The following is a 19784-nucleotide window of genomic DNA, read 5'->3' on the forward strand; positions in this document are numbered from 1 at the left end:
CTTAATGAACAGATGTCTATGCATGTCGCACCTGAAACTTTTTTTCAAAACGTGGTCACCGCAAAGTCGCACCAATTTGAACAGTTCCATTGCCGACAATAGGGTGCGACTTGTCATGCAATTTGAACCTGTCAAATCGCATGACAAGTCGCACTGGCGTGAATTGGGGCTAAGTGAGAATGTTTTGCTTCTTTAGTAAATCAACCCTATTATGTGTTTTGTGGGCTTATAGTTTGCACAGGAGAAATGGCTCTAAGCCAGAATAAGTCACATTTCAGTTACATTTAGTGACTAGCGTAGTTATAAATGATGACTATAGTAAACAGTTTTTTTTCTCCTCCAATACAGCCATCATGTACTTGACATTTGCCCCTGTTATCCTAATCTTTGCTGAACTTGCCCTAAAGACTCAGAGCTATGATGCCGCTACGCCAGGATGCCACATTCACCGTAAGTGAGCACTGGAGCCTAATAAGGTGCTGGGGAATCTCAGCAATATAGATATATAGCTACAGAAAAAATGTAATTAGCAAAACTGCTAACAAGTAGAAAGTTATCTGTATCTTGCCTATTGAAGAATGCCATATTAAAGCAAAATGAGTTTGGTGAAATAATGATAAATAAGTAAACATTCAAAATAATTGCATAATAACACATTTTAGCGGTGATTTACTAATGACAGATAGATTGCACTTTGCTATCACTTTGTTAGTAAATTGGGGAAGCTCTGCTGACTTCCATATCCAATCATGTGCAAGTAAAAATGCTGTTATTTTGTTTTCCTTTCATGTGGTTGGCTATTCCTTGTAAAGTGAAGCGTTTGGGTTGATTTATGAAAGACAAATTGACTGTGCACCTCAAAATGTGCAGTTGCACTCTTCAAATGCAGTAGCTCCAGAGCTTAGTATATGAGCAGAAGCTCTGCTGAATTCTACCATCCAATCATTTGCAAGCAAAAATGCTGTTTAATTTTGTTTTGTTTTTTAACATTCCTTGCACTAATTTGGGTTTTCTTTGCAAAGTGAAGCTTTACCTCATTTACTAAGCTCTGGAGAAACTGCATTTGCAAAAGTGCACAGTGTATATGCTTTTATTAAATCAACCCCCATGTGTAATAGTGGTTTGTGGATTTAACCACTTAAAGACTGAGACACTTTATGAGATGTGTTGTTTACAAGTTAAAAACATTTTTTTTTGCTAGAAAATTACTTAGAACCCCCAAAAATTATATATTTTTTTTCTAACACCCTAGAGAATAAATTGGTGGTCATTGCAATACTTTCTGTCACACTGTATTTGTGCAGCAGTCATACAAGTGCACTTTGTTTTGGAAAAAATACACTTTTTTGAATTAAAAAATAAAACAGTAAAGTTAGCCCAATTTTTCATATTGTGAAAGATAATGTTACGCTGAGTAGATTGATACCCAACATGTCACGCTTCAAAATTTGCACCCGCTCGTTGAATTGTGGCAAACTTATACCCTTAAAAATCTCCATAGGCAATGTTTAAAAAATTCTACAGGTTGCATGTTTTGAGTTACAGAGGAGGTCTAGGGCTAGAATTATTGCTCTCGCTCTACCAACCGATACCTTACATGTGTGGTTTGAACATTGTTTTCATGTGGGGGTGCTACACACGTATGCGTTCGCTTCTGCATGCGAGCTCGGCGGGATGGGGCATGTTTAAAACATTTTTTTTTCTTTATTTTACCTTTTATTTTTACACTGTTTTTTTTTTTTGAAATGGTGTCACTTTTATTCCTATTACAAGGAATGTAAACATCCCCCGTAATAGAAAAAAAGCACCTCAGATCTCATATTTACACTAAAATGCAATATGAAAAAATTGTCATTTAAAAAAATATATAAAAAATGGCCTTTTAAGAGCTATGGGCGGAAGTGATGTTTTGGCGTCGCTTCCGCCCTGCAATGTTAAGCAGACGGGTGGGGACAATCTTCCCCTCACTTTTCTCCATACACAGCAAGGGAGAACATCCGATCGTTTCTGCCACTGCCAATGGCTCAGGTAAGCGGCAGAGGGCACTGAACCACGGCGGGAGGCGGGGCCTCCTCTCGTCGCCGATAAAAGTGATCTTGCAGTGAATCCGCCGCAGAGACAACTCTTATGGGAAAGCGGACTGCTGGCCGAAGAAGAAGATACCGGGGTTATGGCAGCTAGATGCTGTCATAACAATGATATTCCACTTCAAAGTTAGGATGTATATCGGCGTGAGGCGGTCCGTAAGTGGTTAAATAAGTAAGTTTAGTATATCAAAATACAATATTATTATTTTCTGCTCTTAGCTGAAAGATAAAAAAAGTAAATTGAAACAAGAAAAAATAAACACTGCAGCATTCTCAGAAAGATATAACTGCAAATGATCCAGAGGAAGGAAAAAAATGTATTAAAAAAACACACCAAGGATAGTCTAAAGTGATCCAACAAAAATTCTTTCTGTTCCTCAAAAGCAATTGGATAACACCCTTGATCAACATTTTGTGATGTTATTTCTTCATAAATTGACCCTTTTTTTTCTACCCTGCAGCATTTAATGTTACTATAAGAAGTGATCGTAAAGGGACCTGCAGAGGGACGCACATTATAAATGCATGCGTTGGTCATTGTGAATCCAGTGCATTCCCATCCAAGTATTCTGTCTTAGTGGCCAGCGGATTCAAACACAATATAACATCAGTGTCACAGTGCTGCACCATCAGCAAAATGCAGAAGGTAAGTACCTGTAATAATCAATTAAATATTTATTAAAATGCAATGATAGTGGGGAGCATTCATAACAATAATTTCAAAAGTTTGCTGCAAATCAGCAATTTTGGTATAAAATAATTCCCACTAAGGAAAAACAAATACAGACATAAAATATATAGTGCATTTTTTGAATAATTCCTAATATGTTTTCTTTTGGTGTATTTGTGTTTTCCCTTTTTTATTGTGCAAATGCTTCCAAGAAAAATTATTACTAAAGGATAACAATAATCCGGGATGATTTTCCCTCTGCTGACAATAGTAAACCTCATTTGGGTTCAATAATTACACTGCACTTATATTTATAATACATTGATCATAGTTAAAACTAGGGCTTTTTTCTCAGAGAATAGGTGCAGGAACTCCTCCTTTCTGAGTCACCCTTAATTTCTGACCCCTACTCACCTTGGAGCACGGTCCCTTGGTTCCACCTCCTACCCATCTCCCAATACCGCCCCTTTTAGAGAATACAGAGCTCAAATATCATTTTGTCCTACTAAGTGATTTTCATGAAATTTGTTAATGATAATAAGATATAAAATAGATCTGATGCAGTGAGCAGCAATAGGCCCCACCCCAGCAACAACAGATCCCCACACAACAATAGACTTCCCCTTCAGCAACAATGGACCCCTGCAACTAAATACCATCCCAGCAATAATAGATTCCCAGCAGCAGCAACAGATCTCCCAGCAGCCAGTAACAATAGACCTCTCCCTCAACAGTAGATCCATCCTAGCAACAATTGATCTCCGCCAGCAAATAAGACCACCCCCACCAGGAACAATAGACCTACTCAGCAACAATAGACTACCCCACAAAAATAGATCCCCGCCAGCGACAATAAGATCCCCCAGCTGCCAGGATCAATAGACCCTCCAGCACTTCTTTCAATTATGTACATTCATTGCTGGAGGTGGTGGAACTGCGTTCCCCCACTTTTCCGCTGAAAAAAAAGCCCTGGTTAAAAATGCCTAACCATTAGAAACAGCGCTGCAAACTGAAAGCAAAATATAAGCTTGGAGCATTAAATATAAATTTTCACTACATGCTTTTTCTTATCTTAAAAATAGAAGGCTATACCTGATACAGTAAAATGATTATATGGTTCTGCTTGGTAATTATTTGATATCTAATAATGAAAAAAAGAGGGCTGTTATGTTGCACCTGATTATAGGTATATCTGGCTAAAATGTTGACTGACTGTTTTGAAAATATCCGACAGTGACAGAGTTCATGTAAATGGATGTCACTGAAAAATACTGCCCTTTGCATTTAAAATCGGTGATGCTCAAACCCATGAATTCTAACATAAAATGCAGCAAAGCCTGTGTTTTACCTGCTATACAGTTATTCTCATAAGTTTACATACCCTACAGAATTTATGATTTCTTGGCCTTTTTTCAGAGAATATGAATGATAACACAAAAACATTTCTTTTGCTTATGGTTAGTGTTTGGCTGAAGCCATTTATTATCAATCAACTGTGTTTACTCTTTTTAAATCATAATAATGAGAACAGAGACTACCCAAATGACCCTGATCAAAAGTTTACATACTCCAGTTCTTAATACCGTCTTTACCGTGGGTATTTGTGGATGAGGCTCTTTATCTTCTCAGATGGTAAAGCTGCCAATTCTTCTTGGCAAAAAGCTCCTGTAAATTCTTGGGCTGTCTTGCATGAACTGTACGTTTGAGATCTCCCGAGAGTGGCTCAATGATATTGAGGTCAGGAGACTGAGATGGCCACTTCAGAACCTTCACTTTATTGTAGCCAATGACAGGTCAACTTGGCCTTGTGTTTTGGATCATTGTCACGTTGGGATGTCCAAGTATGTCCCATGCACAGCTTCCTGGCTGATGAATGCAAATGTTCCTCCAGTATTTTTTGATAACATACTGCATTCATCTTGCAATACATTTTGACCAAATTTCCTGTGCCTTTGTAGCTCACACATCCCCAAAACATTAGCAATCCACCTCTGTGTTTCACAGTAGGAATCATCATAGGCCTTGTTGACTGCTCTGAAAATATAGCGTTTATGGTTGTGGCCAAAAAGCTCAATTTTGGTCTTATCACTCCAAATGACTTTGTGGCAGAAGCTTTGTCTCTGTGCTGTTTGGCATATTGTAAGCGGGATACTTTGTGGCATTTGCATAGTAATGGCTTTCTTCTGGCGACGGGACCATGCGGCCCATCTTTCTTCCAGTGCCACCTTATTTTGCATCTTGAAATAGTCATACCACATGTTTTCATAGAGTCCTGTATTTCACCTGAAGGTATTTGTGGGTTTTTCTTTGCATCCCAAAAAAATTTCCTGGCAGTTGTGACTGAAATTTTAGTTGGTCTACCTGACTCTGGTTTGGTTTCAACAGAACCCCTCATTTTCCAATTCTTGATTAGACTTTGAACACTGCTGATTGGCATTTTCAATTCCTTGGATATCTTTTTATATTCCTTTCCTGTTTTATACAGTTCATCTACCTTTTTCCAGCAGATCCTTTGACAATTATTTTGCTTTCCCCATGACTCAGAATCCAGAAACGTCTGTGCAGCACTGTATGAAAGATGCAAGGGTCTGCCCAGGAGTCCAGAAACTCATTGATCTTTTATACACACACACACTAATTACAAGCAAACAGATCACAGGTGAGGATGGTTATCTTTAATAGCCATTCATACCCCTTTGCGTCAACTTGTGCATGTTATCAGGCCAAAATCACCAGGGTATGTAAACTTTTGATCAGGGGCATTTGGGTAGTTTCTGTTGTCATTATGATTTAAAAAGAGTAAACACAGTTGATCGATAATAAATGGCTTCAGCCAAACACTAACCATGAGTGAAAGAAAAGTTTTTGTGTTATCATTCATATTCTCTGAAAAATGGCCAAGAAATCATAAATTCTGCCAGGGTGTGTAAACTTATGAGCTAAACTGTATATGTAAAATAAAACAGATCTCAATAGGACCTACTGCATTCAAAGAAACTCAATGGTACAACACAGCCTCAACATTTATTTATACTACACCAATAAAGTTAAAGGAAATCGCAGATGTGCATTTAAAGTGCACTGAAAGCACAAGTCCATTTTTGTAACACGTTCTAGTTACTATGTGCTGCTAGTTTTCCCAGTTACATTTATTACTATTACAACAATTACAATTTTTACAATTTTTTTTCACAGTGTTCACTCCTGGACCCATTTATTTTTTTCTTATAATGCTGTCTCCACTAACACACTGTTTTTCTGATAGCTGACAAAACAACTGTTAAAATCATCCCAATTTACTTGTTTATGCTGGATTTACCTGGTCTATTGTAAAGTAGGGTTGTATTTATAAAAGATTTGCATAGCAATTTGCAAGTGCATGTAAAATCAATCAGAGCAAATGGAGCAAAAATAAGTGTTTTTAGGCCATTTCCTGTGCCAGTCAAATGTTTTTCATGGATTTAAATTGAAAATACTGTATTTCACCACTAGAAAGTTCCTATGACACTTAGGACCATCTAGTACTAGCCAAATGCGTTATTTTTTGTTTTAGTGGTCCTGAAATGTGGTGGTTACATTTGTTTTCTTTTTTTTCTTACACTCTTTTCCCCTTATTTGAACCTGATAATACTGACATCAACTCACTTCCTGTCTACCTTGGCCAATTCACTCATAAAAATACAAGGCTTCCTCTGAATGGTGCTCAGCCTAATCCATCTTTGTTCTGGCAGCGGAAGTCATCCATGCTACTGCCAGAACTTAGCATTGCATACTGTATGTAGCTGATGCTACTACAGTATAATACAGTACTCAGAGCTGATAAATAACTTACCAATGGAAATGGTTTGCTTGGACCTGCTTGGCCCAAATTACAGTATATAAAGTGACAAGAAACATGGACTTTGGCTTTAAGTTTAGTTTTAAATTAGTAGGTCATTGCTATACCTGGGTTTCACAACTGAGTACACATACCTGCAATTGCCAACAAATGTTACCAGTGACTGTAACTTAGCTACACTGCTGGCTCAATGATACCACAAGTATTGAAACCATAGACAGCCAGGAATCTAATTTAGGAGGTCAGGAATGGCAGCCTCAATATTTTTCCGTTAAAGGTTTCCTTAAGGCTGGGTTCACACTATTGTGAATTTGCATAGCAGGAGATTGTGACAGGCTCTCTATGGAGCTGGTTCACACATCTCTGCAGTGGCTCTGGTGCAAATTGCACAGGAGTCCTGTGCATCTTTTGGTCTGTTTTAGGTCCGAATTCAGCCCAAAATTGGGACTGAAATTGGACCTGAAATGGTGAATGGAGATGCACTGGGCTCCTGCTGTGAGCCGCTACATTCTCTGGTGTGAACCCAGCCTTAAAGTTGAATTGCAGGCAAACAGATAAAAGCATTAAATACATATACCGTATGTGAACCCTTTAATGTAATCAGCTGCTTGTAATCCTGTCCAGTCTTGTATATGGTTTTATAAAAAGTAGAACTGGATGGAATTATATTTTAAATTTACCACAGACCAACCCATAGTAAGACCTTATCAGGAAGGTTCTTGACGTCACATTAAGTACTTCTTAAATTATGTACTTTAAAAATATACTGTCCAACATGATTAATTGTGAAAATGCTAAAGGTTTGCACAAGTACTTGGTAGAAATTGAACTTAGGTTCAGTTCTCTCAAGGATCTTATTTGCATGCAGTTCTTATATTCTCATTGTATCTGTGTGATCCAGTTTCCTGCCCCAAACCCACAAAACTTGCTAATAGGATATTGGGTTTCCAGTCAAATTGATTCTGGTGTGTCTATCTATCTGTGTGTATGACTGGTATGGGAATACCACTATGAAAGTTGTTTTGGGATGAAAGGACTGATGTAAATGATCTTCATAATAATAGTAAAATTGCTGTATATTTGGTTGTCGTTATATTTGAAAAAAATAGACTAAAATATGTCAATGTGATCCTGTCCTTTTCCAGGTGAAGGTTCATCTGTTTTGTGGGGCATCTCGCTGGGAGGAAATCGAAATTGGTTCTGCAGAGACATGCCAATGTGATATGTGTCGTCTGGCCCGATATTAACTTATGTACACCACCAGAATCACCCAACCATATATAGAGGCTTACAGTAATTGCACTATGTTTTAAAAACATTTAAAAGTTGGGACCCTATGTACAATAAGCAGTCATCAACCAATGTAGCCATTGCACAGCTTTATCACCCTAGATTCAATGTGATGGACATTCAGGTAAAGTCTGGTGCATGGAAAGGTGCATTCATTTTTATTGATACTCAAGGTGGAAATCAAGTTATAACTGGTGCCACAATCCTTAGATCAGGAATTGATCAGAATTCTCATTTTAGATTAGTCCACCCAAAAAACTTAAGCTACATTATACATTTTTTAAATTCAATTTCCTTTAGATTCACCTTCAACTATATAGGGCAAGGGCTTGCCTGATTGCACACAAATTGAAAGTGTTTAGGTTTGACCTCATATCACATGGTTTTGGTAAATTTAAAGAAAGTTTGTACAAGAAATTTGTATAATGTATGGCCAGCATTACATGTATTTTTACAGTTAATACTGGTGGGTTAAGTAGTTAACTATTTAAAGATCTGATCATTTTTAGATAGAAATAATACAAAGCAGATAAGCGAGTCAACAAACTAGTGTCTGTCCGTAAAATACTACTTTTAGGTGGATATACCCTTGAATAATTACAATCAGCCCTTAATTATTCCATATGCGATTAGCAAACATAAAGTAAATATCTTTTTATTTACTATGGACCCCAGCTTGAATTTTCTGTTTGAAACATTTATTAAAAATGAACACTGTGTAAACATCCCGTTGTATACCCCTTTACCCCTTAATTTATAAGGCTTTCTAGTTATATTTATATAAAATATTCTATGTAAATTGTGATTCTGGGCAGGTTTGAAATTCAAGCACTGCTCTGAAATTCATTTTTTTAATTTAATATTTATAATAAATTGTGTATGGTTGTGCTTTAATTTACTAGTAAATATACCGTATAATAAATGGAAAGAAGTATTGTTTGTATTGGATTTATTCCTTTCCCAGCTCTTTCCAGGAAAAAGCTTAGGCCTCATTCAGATGGGTGCTGACACACATAGCCTGTGATTGAGTGCCCTGTTTACGCAGCTTCAGCCACCAGATGCTGCGTGCAGGCAGCCCATTCATATCCATTAGGACACAGTGGTTGCATGGACACAGACGCTCATCCCAATTTGAAAGGTGTCAAATTGGGACAAGTGGCTGTGTCCATGCAGCCACGGTATCCCAATAGAAATAAAGTGCCTGCCTGCATGCAGCATCTGGAACCTGAAGCCGCATAAACAAAGCATAAACAAGGCCCTCCTCATTGTCCTTTAAGGTTTGCCTAGTTATGTCCAATTTGAAGATGCAAGTAGGTGTTTAGACTCAAAAGGAGGACAAAGTCAAAAATGGGCCCCAATGCTAGAATTTTTTTTAGACCTATTATTAACTTTTTCAACTACTGCCCAAGTGCAAACACTTATTCTCTTTGTAAAGAATGATAGATGTTACAAACCAGGAACATGGTCAGGGAACCCTAAAGAATGCCTCCTGCTTTTTACTTGCTATAGAGGGGAGCTTTGCCCAGATCTATGCAGTGACAGAAGAGCTGGCAGCACTTGTCTGACCTTCATTTAGTATAAATGGGCCACTGAGTTCCATAGGGCCCTGCGCAGACTGCAAAAATGGTCTGGATTTGACTCACTAAATGGGTAAAATGTTTATTTAGCCTAACTGAACCATGTTAAATTTTATTATTCAGTCATGTGCAAAGGAATATTCTAATAATATTATACAGGATTTATATAGCGCCAACAGTTTTTGGAGCAAACATGGGGGCAGACAGTACAGTTACAATACAATTGAATCCAGGAGGAATCAGAAGGCCCTGTTCATCAGATGATGGAATGCGTGTATTATTCACATCAGTTCACACTTTAGTAAACTATTCCTACTGGTTTAGAGACATTCTTTGCAAATGTAAGCCAAGCATAGACATTATATAACTGTAAACCAGTCCTGTTGAATATGTCTGCTTTAGACTATGATGTCTATAGGGTAAAGAACTCAGAAAACAGTCTTCTTTGTACATGGGCTATATTTTACCATTCAGTTTATTTCATTTTCCAATCAATGACCAATGGTTAGAGATTCACTAGTGAGACACCCAGTGCACATATAAATGTACATTTGTGGGATACAACACTGTGCGGATGATCAACTGTTATTAGGTCGCTGTATTTTTGTCAATTCTTGTTGATTTTAGTCATATCTGATAATAGTCATTGTGACAATTACACTCTTAGTTCCCACCCTGTGCAAAGAATTTCCATCTCTGGGAAATGATCTAAGAACCAGCAGATTGAGAGTGATCATCACTGGAGCAAGTTAACGGAACAGCTAACTATTTACACACACAGTAGCTGTCACTGTGGGATTTAAACAAAAATACACACCATCCACAGCATCTGCTGTTGCAATTCTGACCTTTAACCACTTGCCGACCGTCTCACGCCGATATACGTTGGCAATGTGGCACAGGTGCGCAAAATGACATACCCGTACGTCACTTCGTCATCGGCAGCTAGCCGGCGTGCTGGGGGAGCGTGTCCCGCAATCTCAATGTCCGCCAGTGGCCCGCGATCATGGCACGGAGAGGCAGAATGGGGAGATGCCATCCACAGCATCTGCTGTTGCAATTCTGACCTTTAACCACTTGCCCACCGGCTCGCGCCGATATACGTCGGCAAAGTGGCACAGGTGCGCAAAATGACATACCCGTATGTCACTTCGTCATCGGCGGCTAGCCGGCGTGCCAGGGGAGCGTGTCCGCAGGTCCAGTGAACTCAATGTCCGCCAGTGGCACGGAGAGGCAGAATGGAGAGATGCCTATGTAAACAAGGCATTTCCCTGTTCTGCCTAGCAACATGACAGGGATCTACTGCTCCCAGTGATTGGGAGCAGAGATCTCTGTCATGTTCTAGAGAACCCATCGCCCCTACAGTTGGAACATGCCGAGGGAACATACTTAACCCCTTGATTGCCCCCTAGTGTTTAACCCCTTCCCTGCCAGTGACATTTACACAGTAATCAGTGCATTTTTATAGCACTGATTGAAGTATGAATGCCAATGGTCCCAAGATACTGTCAAAGTGTCCGATCTGTCCGCCACAATGTTGCAGTAATAAAATTCACCATTACTAATATAAAAATAGAAATGTCATAAATCTATCCCCTATTTTGTAAACACGATAACTTTTGTGCAAACCAATCAATATACGCTTATTGCTATTTTTTTGCCAAAAATATGTAGAATACATATTGGCCTAAACTGAGGAAGAAATTAGTTTTTTTATATATTTATTATAGCAAAAAGTAAAAAATATTGCTTTTTTTTCAAAATAGACACCCTTTTTTGTTTATAGCACAAAAAATAAAAAATGCAGAGGTGATCCGGTACCACCAAAAGAAAACTTTATTTGTGGGGAAAAAAGGACGTCAATTTTGTTTGGGTATAGCGTCGCACGACCGCACAATTGTCAGTTAAATTGACGCAGTACCGTATTGCAAAAAAGGGCTTGGTCAGGAAGGGGGTAAATCCTTCCCAGGCTGAAGTGGTTAAAGAATATGTCTGTTTAACTTGCAGCCACTCCCAAACAGGAGTTTACAATACAGTAGCTACATACACTACATACAGGTTCTTTATTTTTGATTAGAGCATTCAGAGATTTAGCTTCATGATTTTTGAATATCCTTTTAATAAAGAAAAAGGGTGCAGGACAATATTTACAGATTTTTTTTTTTTTTCAAAACGGGCAATAAGCAACAGTAACATAATGGGATTTAAGTAAACAATGTTTAACAGTGTGCCTAGTATTTTGTTCTGTGCAAATTTAATGAACTTGCAATGTAAGCAGTAGCACAATCGGATATATCAGAGTGACTGGTTCTCAGAAACCTCATACTCTCCATATCCTTAGTAGGTTCAATGTCAATAAGATCCCAAATGCTCACAGAATTCCTGCTAAATCTAAAACACAAAACTGAATTAATAAATAAAAATGACGATGAGATAAAAAAAAAAAATGTATACAGGCTGGGCAGTTGGAGCTCCAGGATCATCAGAGAGACAGAGGAAAAAAAAGTTACAGAGATAACAAACTCAGGAGCAGAGCTAACATTAGAGCCAGTGCTGGGAGGGGGGCCCCAAACAGAGAGGGGGGATTAGTGAGGGACAACTGCCTCTTTCTCAGAAGATAAAAGCTGGTAGCGGGGGGGGGGGAGACCACCTATCAGCTGCTGGAGGAAGAGCCCCCTACAAGAGGACCAGTGATCCCCCTATCAGCGGCACTGGACACAAATACTGTAGTCTTCAGAAATGGCAATTTAGCATTATCTGGTCATCATGCTGCTTGTTAGACCTCTGTACTGTATCTTTTCTAACCTCTTCAGTCCCCTGTTGTAAGCCCTGCTCTTTAATACGCCACGCATGCACCCATTTATGGACTTCAGATCAGGCAATTAAACTGAACAACATAGTTATTTACTAAAGAAGTTGACGGTAACACACAAACAGTTCTCCAAGACATCTTCAGCATACCTTCCTGTACAAAACTCTTTAAGTGCCCCTTGAGGTAATTATATTTGCGTTTAGCAGCAGACTTCATACATAATCCATAGCAAGACAAGATTTCCAAGAGCAGTAAATCCACAAAGGCAATAGTTAATCCAAAAAATCCAGTATAAATCCATGTAGATCCAGACCCTATGGAACCATGATTGGCCATCCACATGGAGGGAAACGGGCAGAGTAACAGCTACATCTTTACAGTATATCTGAAACCTCTCCTTGGGGTACTACATAGTTAGTCTGGCTGAAAAAAGACACAAGTCCTTCTAGTTAAACCAATAAAAAGGGAGAAAAAAAATATAAAATTCTATATAAAAAATTCTTTACCCACAGTGGATCCAGAGGAAGGCAAGAAAACACCAGCAAAGCATGATACAATTTGGATATTTCCTGGATCAACTTTACCTATAAACATTAGTATCCAGTTATATTATGTACATTTAGCATAGAATCCAGGCCTTTTTTTTAAAAAGCAATCTACTGAACTGGACAGAACCAGATCTTGAGGTAGTCTATTCCACATTTTCACAGCTCTTAGTCCCTGTACACACGGTCAAAAATTCAGATGGAAAAGGTCCAATCGGACCATGTTGTCGCATAATCCGACCATGTGTGGGCTCCATCTGACTTTTTCTGTTGGAATGTCCGACCAACAAAGTTTGAGAGCTGGATATTACATTTTCTGACAATATGATCCGATCGGATGTCTGATTGTAGAGAATTCCAATCGGACAAAGTGCCACGCATGCTCAGATCAAATTACGAGACCAAAGCTATTGGCTACTAGCCACAACGTAGTCCCGGCGTAACGAACGAACGTCATCACGTTCTGAACCATCAGATTTTCCGACAACTTTGTCCGACCAAGAAAGCGAAAGTCCACCGCTCCAGGCCAATCCACCGACAGACTACCAACTCTCCAGACAGGTGGGGGTTCCAGGTGCAGGCTGATTGCACAAACCAAGTATACGGGAAACGAACAAAACTCTGGACAGCCGCACTCCGGATTAGGCGAAAAATGAAAATGCCTTTATTTTTTCAAGTGAAAAAACTCCATATCACACGAGACATCACAGCAAAGGGAAAAAATATAGAACGAAATTGCTGATGCGTTTCACGCTAAAACCAGCGCTTACTCATAGCTAACTTTGTCTGACCGTGTGTATGCAACACCAGTTTCGGACAAAATCCGTTGGAAAAAATCCGACGGATTTTGTTGTCGGAATGTCCGACCGTGTGTACAAGGGCTTACTGTGAAGAAAATTTCCATATTTGGAGAGTAAATCTCTTTTCCTCCAGACATAAAGAGCCCCCCCCCCCCCCGGTCCTCTATGATGACCTTAAAGTGAATAACTCAACACCAAGTTCACTATATGGTCAACTTATGTATTTATACATGTTGATCATATCCCCCCTTAATCTGCTTGTCTCAAGAGAGAATAAATTCAGTTCCTCTAATCTTTCCTCAGCTGAGCTCCTCCATGCCTCTTAGCAGTTTGGTTGTTATTTTCAGCACTTTCCCCAGTTCCCCGATATCCTTTTTTGTGAAATGATGCCCAAAACTAAACTGCATATTCCAGATGAGGTCTTACTAATGATTTGTACAGGGGCAAAATTATATCTCTCGCTCTGGATTCTATACCTCTCTTAGTACAAGAAAGTATTTTGCTTTCTTTGGAAACCACAGCTTGGCATTGCATGCCATTATTAAGTTTATGATCTACCAGAACAGTCAGATCCTTCCCCACCATTGATTACCCCAATTGTACTCTGCCTAATATGTATGATGCATGCATATTCTTAGCCCCCAAGTGCATAACTTTACATTTATCAACAATAAACCTCATCTGCCACATAGTAGCCCCTATTTATATGGGTTGACCTGCAGGAAGCGGTACCCTTCTGCAAAAGAGTGAGGCAACACGGTCAGCAGCATTAACCCTTCCTTCTCAGATCCAGCTAACTGGTTAACCATGGAAAAAGTTTCAAACAGTTACATTGTAACATTCAGCTGTACACATAAACACAGTTGACCTCAGAGCACGATACAGCAAAAGAAAAACTGTTAATACATAGAGCCCCTTGTAAGCACCTGCTTACAGGCAGACACACTTCTCCTTGCTCTGTTGCATCAGCTGACAGCTAATCACTATCCTCCAGGATGGATCCAGACCCAGCCAAGATTGCTGTTCACTGCACTGGAGACACTCCATAGACAAGCATTGCAATGTGGTCTCCTTACTGATGTCTTCTGCACTTCTGCATTAATGATTATTCGGTTTTACCATGTCCCTACTGCAGAAGGATAATACAGCAGCAACAAAGGAAGAAGTTCCACAGCAACTATAAGCTACAGTCCAGATTATCCACTTACAGACCAGACCATTTTGCTGGTCAAAGACCAGACCACTTTTTGCGATTCGGCACTGCGTCGCTTTAACTGACAATTGCGCGGTCGTGCGACGTGGCTCCCAAACAAAATTGTCATCCTTTTTTTTCCCACAAATAGAGCTTTCTTTTGGTGGTATTTGATCACCCCTGCGGTTTAAATTTTTTGCGCTATAAACAAAAATAGAGTGACAATTTTGAAAAAAAACGCATTATTTTTTTACTTTTTGTTATAATAAATATCCCCCAAAAATATCTAAAAAAACATTTTTTTCCCTCAGTTTAGGCTGATACGTATTCTTCTACATATTTTTGGTTAAAAAAATCGCAATAAGCAATTATTGATTGGTTTGCGCAAAAGTTTACAAAACAGGGATAGTTTTATGGCATTTTTATTAATAATTTTTTATTTTTATTTTTTTACTAGTAATGGCGGCGATCAGCGATTTTTATTGTGACTGCGACATTATGGCGGACACATCGGACATTTTTGACACATTTTTGGGACCATTGTCAGTTATACAGCAATCACTGCTATATAAATGCAGTGATTCCTGTGTAAATGACACTGGCAGTGAAGGGGTTAACCAGTGAGGTGGCAGTGTAGGGGTTAAGTGTTCCTAGGGGTGTGTTACTAACTGTGGGGGATTGGGCTTTCATTTAGTGAACACTGATCTCTGCTCCAATCATATGGAGCAGAGATCAGCGTCACTAGTTGCTAGGCAGAATGGAGAAGTGCTGTTTACAACGGCATTTCTCCATTCAGCCGTCCCGTGAGACGATTGCGGGTATGCCCGCGGCGATCGAGTCCGTGGGACCCACGACCGGACTCACGGGGTCCCGACCGACACGCGAGCGTGCCGCCGGTGGCGCGCTCGCGATGGCAGGGAGGCATTGAAGATTGGATGTACCTGTATGCCAATATGCCTGCCTGTGCCATTCTGCCGATGTACATCGGCGTGCGCTGGTCAGCAACCGGTTATACAGCACTGTTTTTAATATATATATATATATATATGTATATATATATATATATATATATATATATATATATATAGCCTAATGTTGATTCTGGTGACAGGATCTCTTTACTCACTTCCCAACTGGCGCACGATGATGTACATCGGCAGAATGGCACGGGCAGGCAAACTGGTGTACAGGTACGTCCAGTTGAAATTTCCGCCCTGCCATTGCGTGCGCACCACCGGCGGGTCCCGCAGACACGATCGCCGCAGGGATACCCATGATCGTCTCACAGGCAGGCTAAACAAGTGACACTGATCTCTGCTCCCTGTGATTGGAGCAGAGATCAGTGTTCACTAACACACAGCCCAGCCCCCTACAGTTAGCTACACGCCCCTAGAACACACTTAACGCCTACACTGCCACCCCCTGGTTAACCCCTTCACTGCCAGTGTCATTTACACAGGAATCAGTGCATTTGTATAGCACTGATTGCTGTTTAAATGACAATGGTCCCAAAAATGTGTCAAAAGTGTCCGATGTGTCCACCATAATGTCGCAGTCACAATTAAAATCGCTGATCGCCGCCATTACTAGTAAAAAAAAAATATTAATAAAAATGCCATAAAACTATCCCCTATTTTGGAAATGCTATAAATTTTACCAAAAATATGTAGAAGAATACGTATCGGCCTAAACTGAGGAAAAAAAATGTTTTTTTATATATTTTTGGGGGATATTTATTATAGCAAAAAGTAAAAAATAATGCATTTTTTTCAAAATTTTTGCTTTTTTTTGTTTATAGCGCAAAAAATAAAAACCGCAGGGGTGATCAAATACCACCAAAAGAAAGCTCTATTTGTGGGAAAAAAGGATGTAAATTTTGTTTGGAGGCCACATCGCACGACCGCGCAGTTAAAGCGACGCAGTGCTGAATCGCAAAAAGTGGTCTGGTCTTAAGCCAGCAAAATGGTCTGGTCTGAAAGTGGTTAAATGCCAAAGTTTCAGTAAGTAGTAAAATCACTGGTATTTAGCATTTGATATACAGCGGGTCAGGCAACGTGCTAGGAGAGAGCAGGGATAAAACAAAATGTGGGTAGAGGTCAAGGCTCCTTCTTCAGTTTGGACCTAGGATCATAGGGGCTCCCCTGAAACACAAAGATCATTTTGACAACCAACAGGGGCAAGTGCAGGCTTCAAAAAGCTTTTTCAATACTATTGTTACTTTGGAATCATTTAAATCAGAACTAAACCCATCCATCCAACCGTTTCCTAAAAGAGTTACATGCCATGAATGATAACTGTCACAGTTGCTTGTGCTCTCAACCGTACTGTCCCTACTGCAGAAGGATAATACGGCAGCAACAAAGGAAGAAGTTCCACAGCAATTATAAGCTACAGTCCAGGTCATAAAACACTGTTTTATATATATACAGTGGTGTGAAAAAGTGTTTGCCCCCTTCCTCATTTCCTGTTCCTTTGCATGTTTGTCACACTTAAGTGTTTCGGAACATCAAACCAATTTAAACAATAGTCAAGGACAACACAAGTAAACACAAAATGCAATTTGTAAAGAAGGTGTTTATTATTAAAGGTGAAAAAAAATCCAAACCATCATGGCCCTGTGTGAAAAAGTGATTGCCCCCTAAACCTAATAACTGGTTGGGCCACCCTTAGCAGCAACAACTGCAACCAAGTGTTTGCGATAACGTGCAATGAGGCTTTTAACAGCGTCCTGGAGGAATTTTGGCCCACTCATCTTTGCACAATTGTCCTAATTCAGTTACATTAGAGGGTTTTCGAGCATGAACGGCCTTTTTAAGGTCATACCACAACATCTCAATAGGATTCAGGTCAGGACTTTGGCTAGGCCACTCCAAAGTCTTCATTTTGTTTTTCTTCAGCCATTCGGTGGTGGACTTGCTGGTGTGTTTAGGATCATTGTCCTGCTGCAGAACCCAAGTTCGTTTCAGCTTGAGTACACGAACAGATGGTCGGACATTCTCCTTCAGGATCTCTTGGTAGACAGCAGAATTCATAGTTCCTTTTATCACGGCAAGTCTTCCAGGTCCTGAAGCAGCAAAACAGCCCCAGACCATCACACTACCACCACCATATTTTACTGTTGGTATAATGTTCTTTTTATGAAATGCAGTGTTCCTTCTACGCCAGATATACTTGGACACACACCTTCCAAAGAGTTCCACTTTTGTCTCATCGGTCCACAGAATGTTGTCCCAAAAGTCTTGGGGATCATCAAGATGTGTTGTGGAGAAATTGAGACGAGCTTTGATGTTCTTTTTGCTCAGCAGTGGTTTTCTCCTTGGAACTCTGCCATGCAGGCCATTTTTGCCCAGTCTTTTCCTGATGGTGGAGGCATGAACGCTGACCTTAACTGAGGCAAGTGAGGCCTGCAGTTCCTTGGACGTTGTTGTGGGGTCTTTTGTGACCTCTTGGATGAGTCGTCGCTGCGCTCTTGGGGTAATTTTGGGCGGCCGGCCACTCCTGGGAAGGTTCACCACTGTTCCATGTCTTCGCCATTTGTGGATAATGGCCCTCACTGTGGTTCGCTGGGTTCCCAAAGCTTTGGAAATGGCTTTATAACCCTTTCCAGACTGATAGATCTCAATTACTTTCTTTCTCAATTGTTCCTGAATTTCTTTGGGTCTCGGCATGATGTGTAGCTTTTAAGGATCTTCTGGTGGACCTTACTGTGTCAAGCAGCTCCTATTTAAGTGATTCCTTGATTGTGAACAGGTGTGGCAATAATCAGGCCTGGGTGTGGCTAGAGAAATTGAACTCAGGTGTGGACAACCACAGTTATAGTATGTTTTAACAAGGGGGGCAATCACTTTTTCACACAGGGCCATGATGGTTTGGATTTTTTTTCAGCTTTAATAATAAACACCTTCATTTACAAATTGCATTTTGTGTTTACTTGTGTTGTCCTTGACTATTGTTTACATTGGTTTGATGTTCCGAAACACTTAAGTGTGACAAACATGCAAAGGAACAGGAAATGAGGAAGGGGGCAAACACTTTTTCACACCACTGTATATATATATATATATATATATCCTAATGTTGATTCTGGTGACAGGATCTATTTAACCACTTGAAATCCGCGCTATTGCCAAATGACGGCATTAGCGCGGATCTACTTTTCCGGGACTACGTCTATTGACGTCGTCCCGGTTACGAGCGGCCTGCGCGCCCCCTGAGGGGCGCGCGCGGCGCGCTCTGTGATCGGCGAGTCCACGAGACTCGCCTGATCACCGTTCCGTGCAAGGGGTCGATCCCGACCCCTTATCACGTGATCAGCTGTCAGCCAATGACAGCTGATCATGTGACAGAACGGAGCCGGTAATCGGCTATTATTCCTCCTCGCGCTGACAGCGCGAGGAGAGAAAAAAAAAGCCGATCACCGGCGGCCGTGATCGGGACATCAGTCCCGATCACGGCCAGCAATACAGCTGACCACCTGCCTCCTGCCAGTGCCCACCTGCCCACCGCAGTGCCATCCTGAATGAAAGTAAGTGCCCCCCATCAGTGCCACCCAGCAGTGCCCATAGTGCCCACAGCGCCATCCACAGTGCCACCCACAGTGCCACCCACAATGCCACCCACAGTGCCATCCAGCAGTGCAACCAACAGTGCCACCCACAGTGCCCACAATCTTCCTTAAAGGTGCTGCACCCCAGTGCCGCCCATCAGTGCCCAGCAGTGCCGCCCATCAGTGCCCAGCAGTGCCGCCCATCAGTGCCCAGCAGTGCCACCTATCAGAGCCACCTATCAGTGCCACCTATCAGTGCCCATCAGTCCCATCTATCAGTGGTACCTATCAGTGCCCATCCGTGCCACCCATCCGTGCCACCCATCCATGCCATCTTATCTGTACCCATCTTTGCCCATCAGTGCCGCCTTATCTGTGCCGATCGGTGCCGCCTTATCTGTGCCTATTAGTGCCGCCTTAACTATGC

At 40.6% G+C, this 19784-nt stretch overlaps 1 protein-coding gene across 1 annotated transcript; it reads left to right on the forward strand.

Annotated features, from left to right (window-relative positions):
* Positions 1-353: 353 nt before the first annotated feature.
* Positions 354-8148, forward strand: LOC143959446 (glycoprotein hormone alpha-2-like). The gene is made up of 3 exons (XM_077468103.1): positions 354-450; positions 2549-2733; positions 7741-8148. The coding sequence occupies exons 1-3, from the start codon at positions 354-356 to the stop codon at positions 7840-7842; spliced, it is 384 nt and encodes a 127-aa protein (XP_077324229.1). The 3' UTR covers positions 7843-8148.
* Positions 8149-19784: the final 11636 nt, after the last annotated feature.

The sequence above is a fragment of the Lithobates pipiens genome, unplaced genomic scaffold (assembly GCF_037356315.1).
Source record: "Lithobates pipiens isolate NorthernLeopardFrog02 unplaced genomic scaffold, aLitPip1_a1.2 Scaffold_75, whole genome shotgun sequence".
Classification (NCBI taxonomy): Eukaryota; Metazoa; Chordata; class Amphibia; order Anura; family Ranidae; genus Lithobates; species Lithobates pipiens.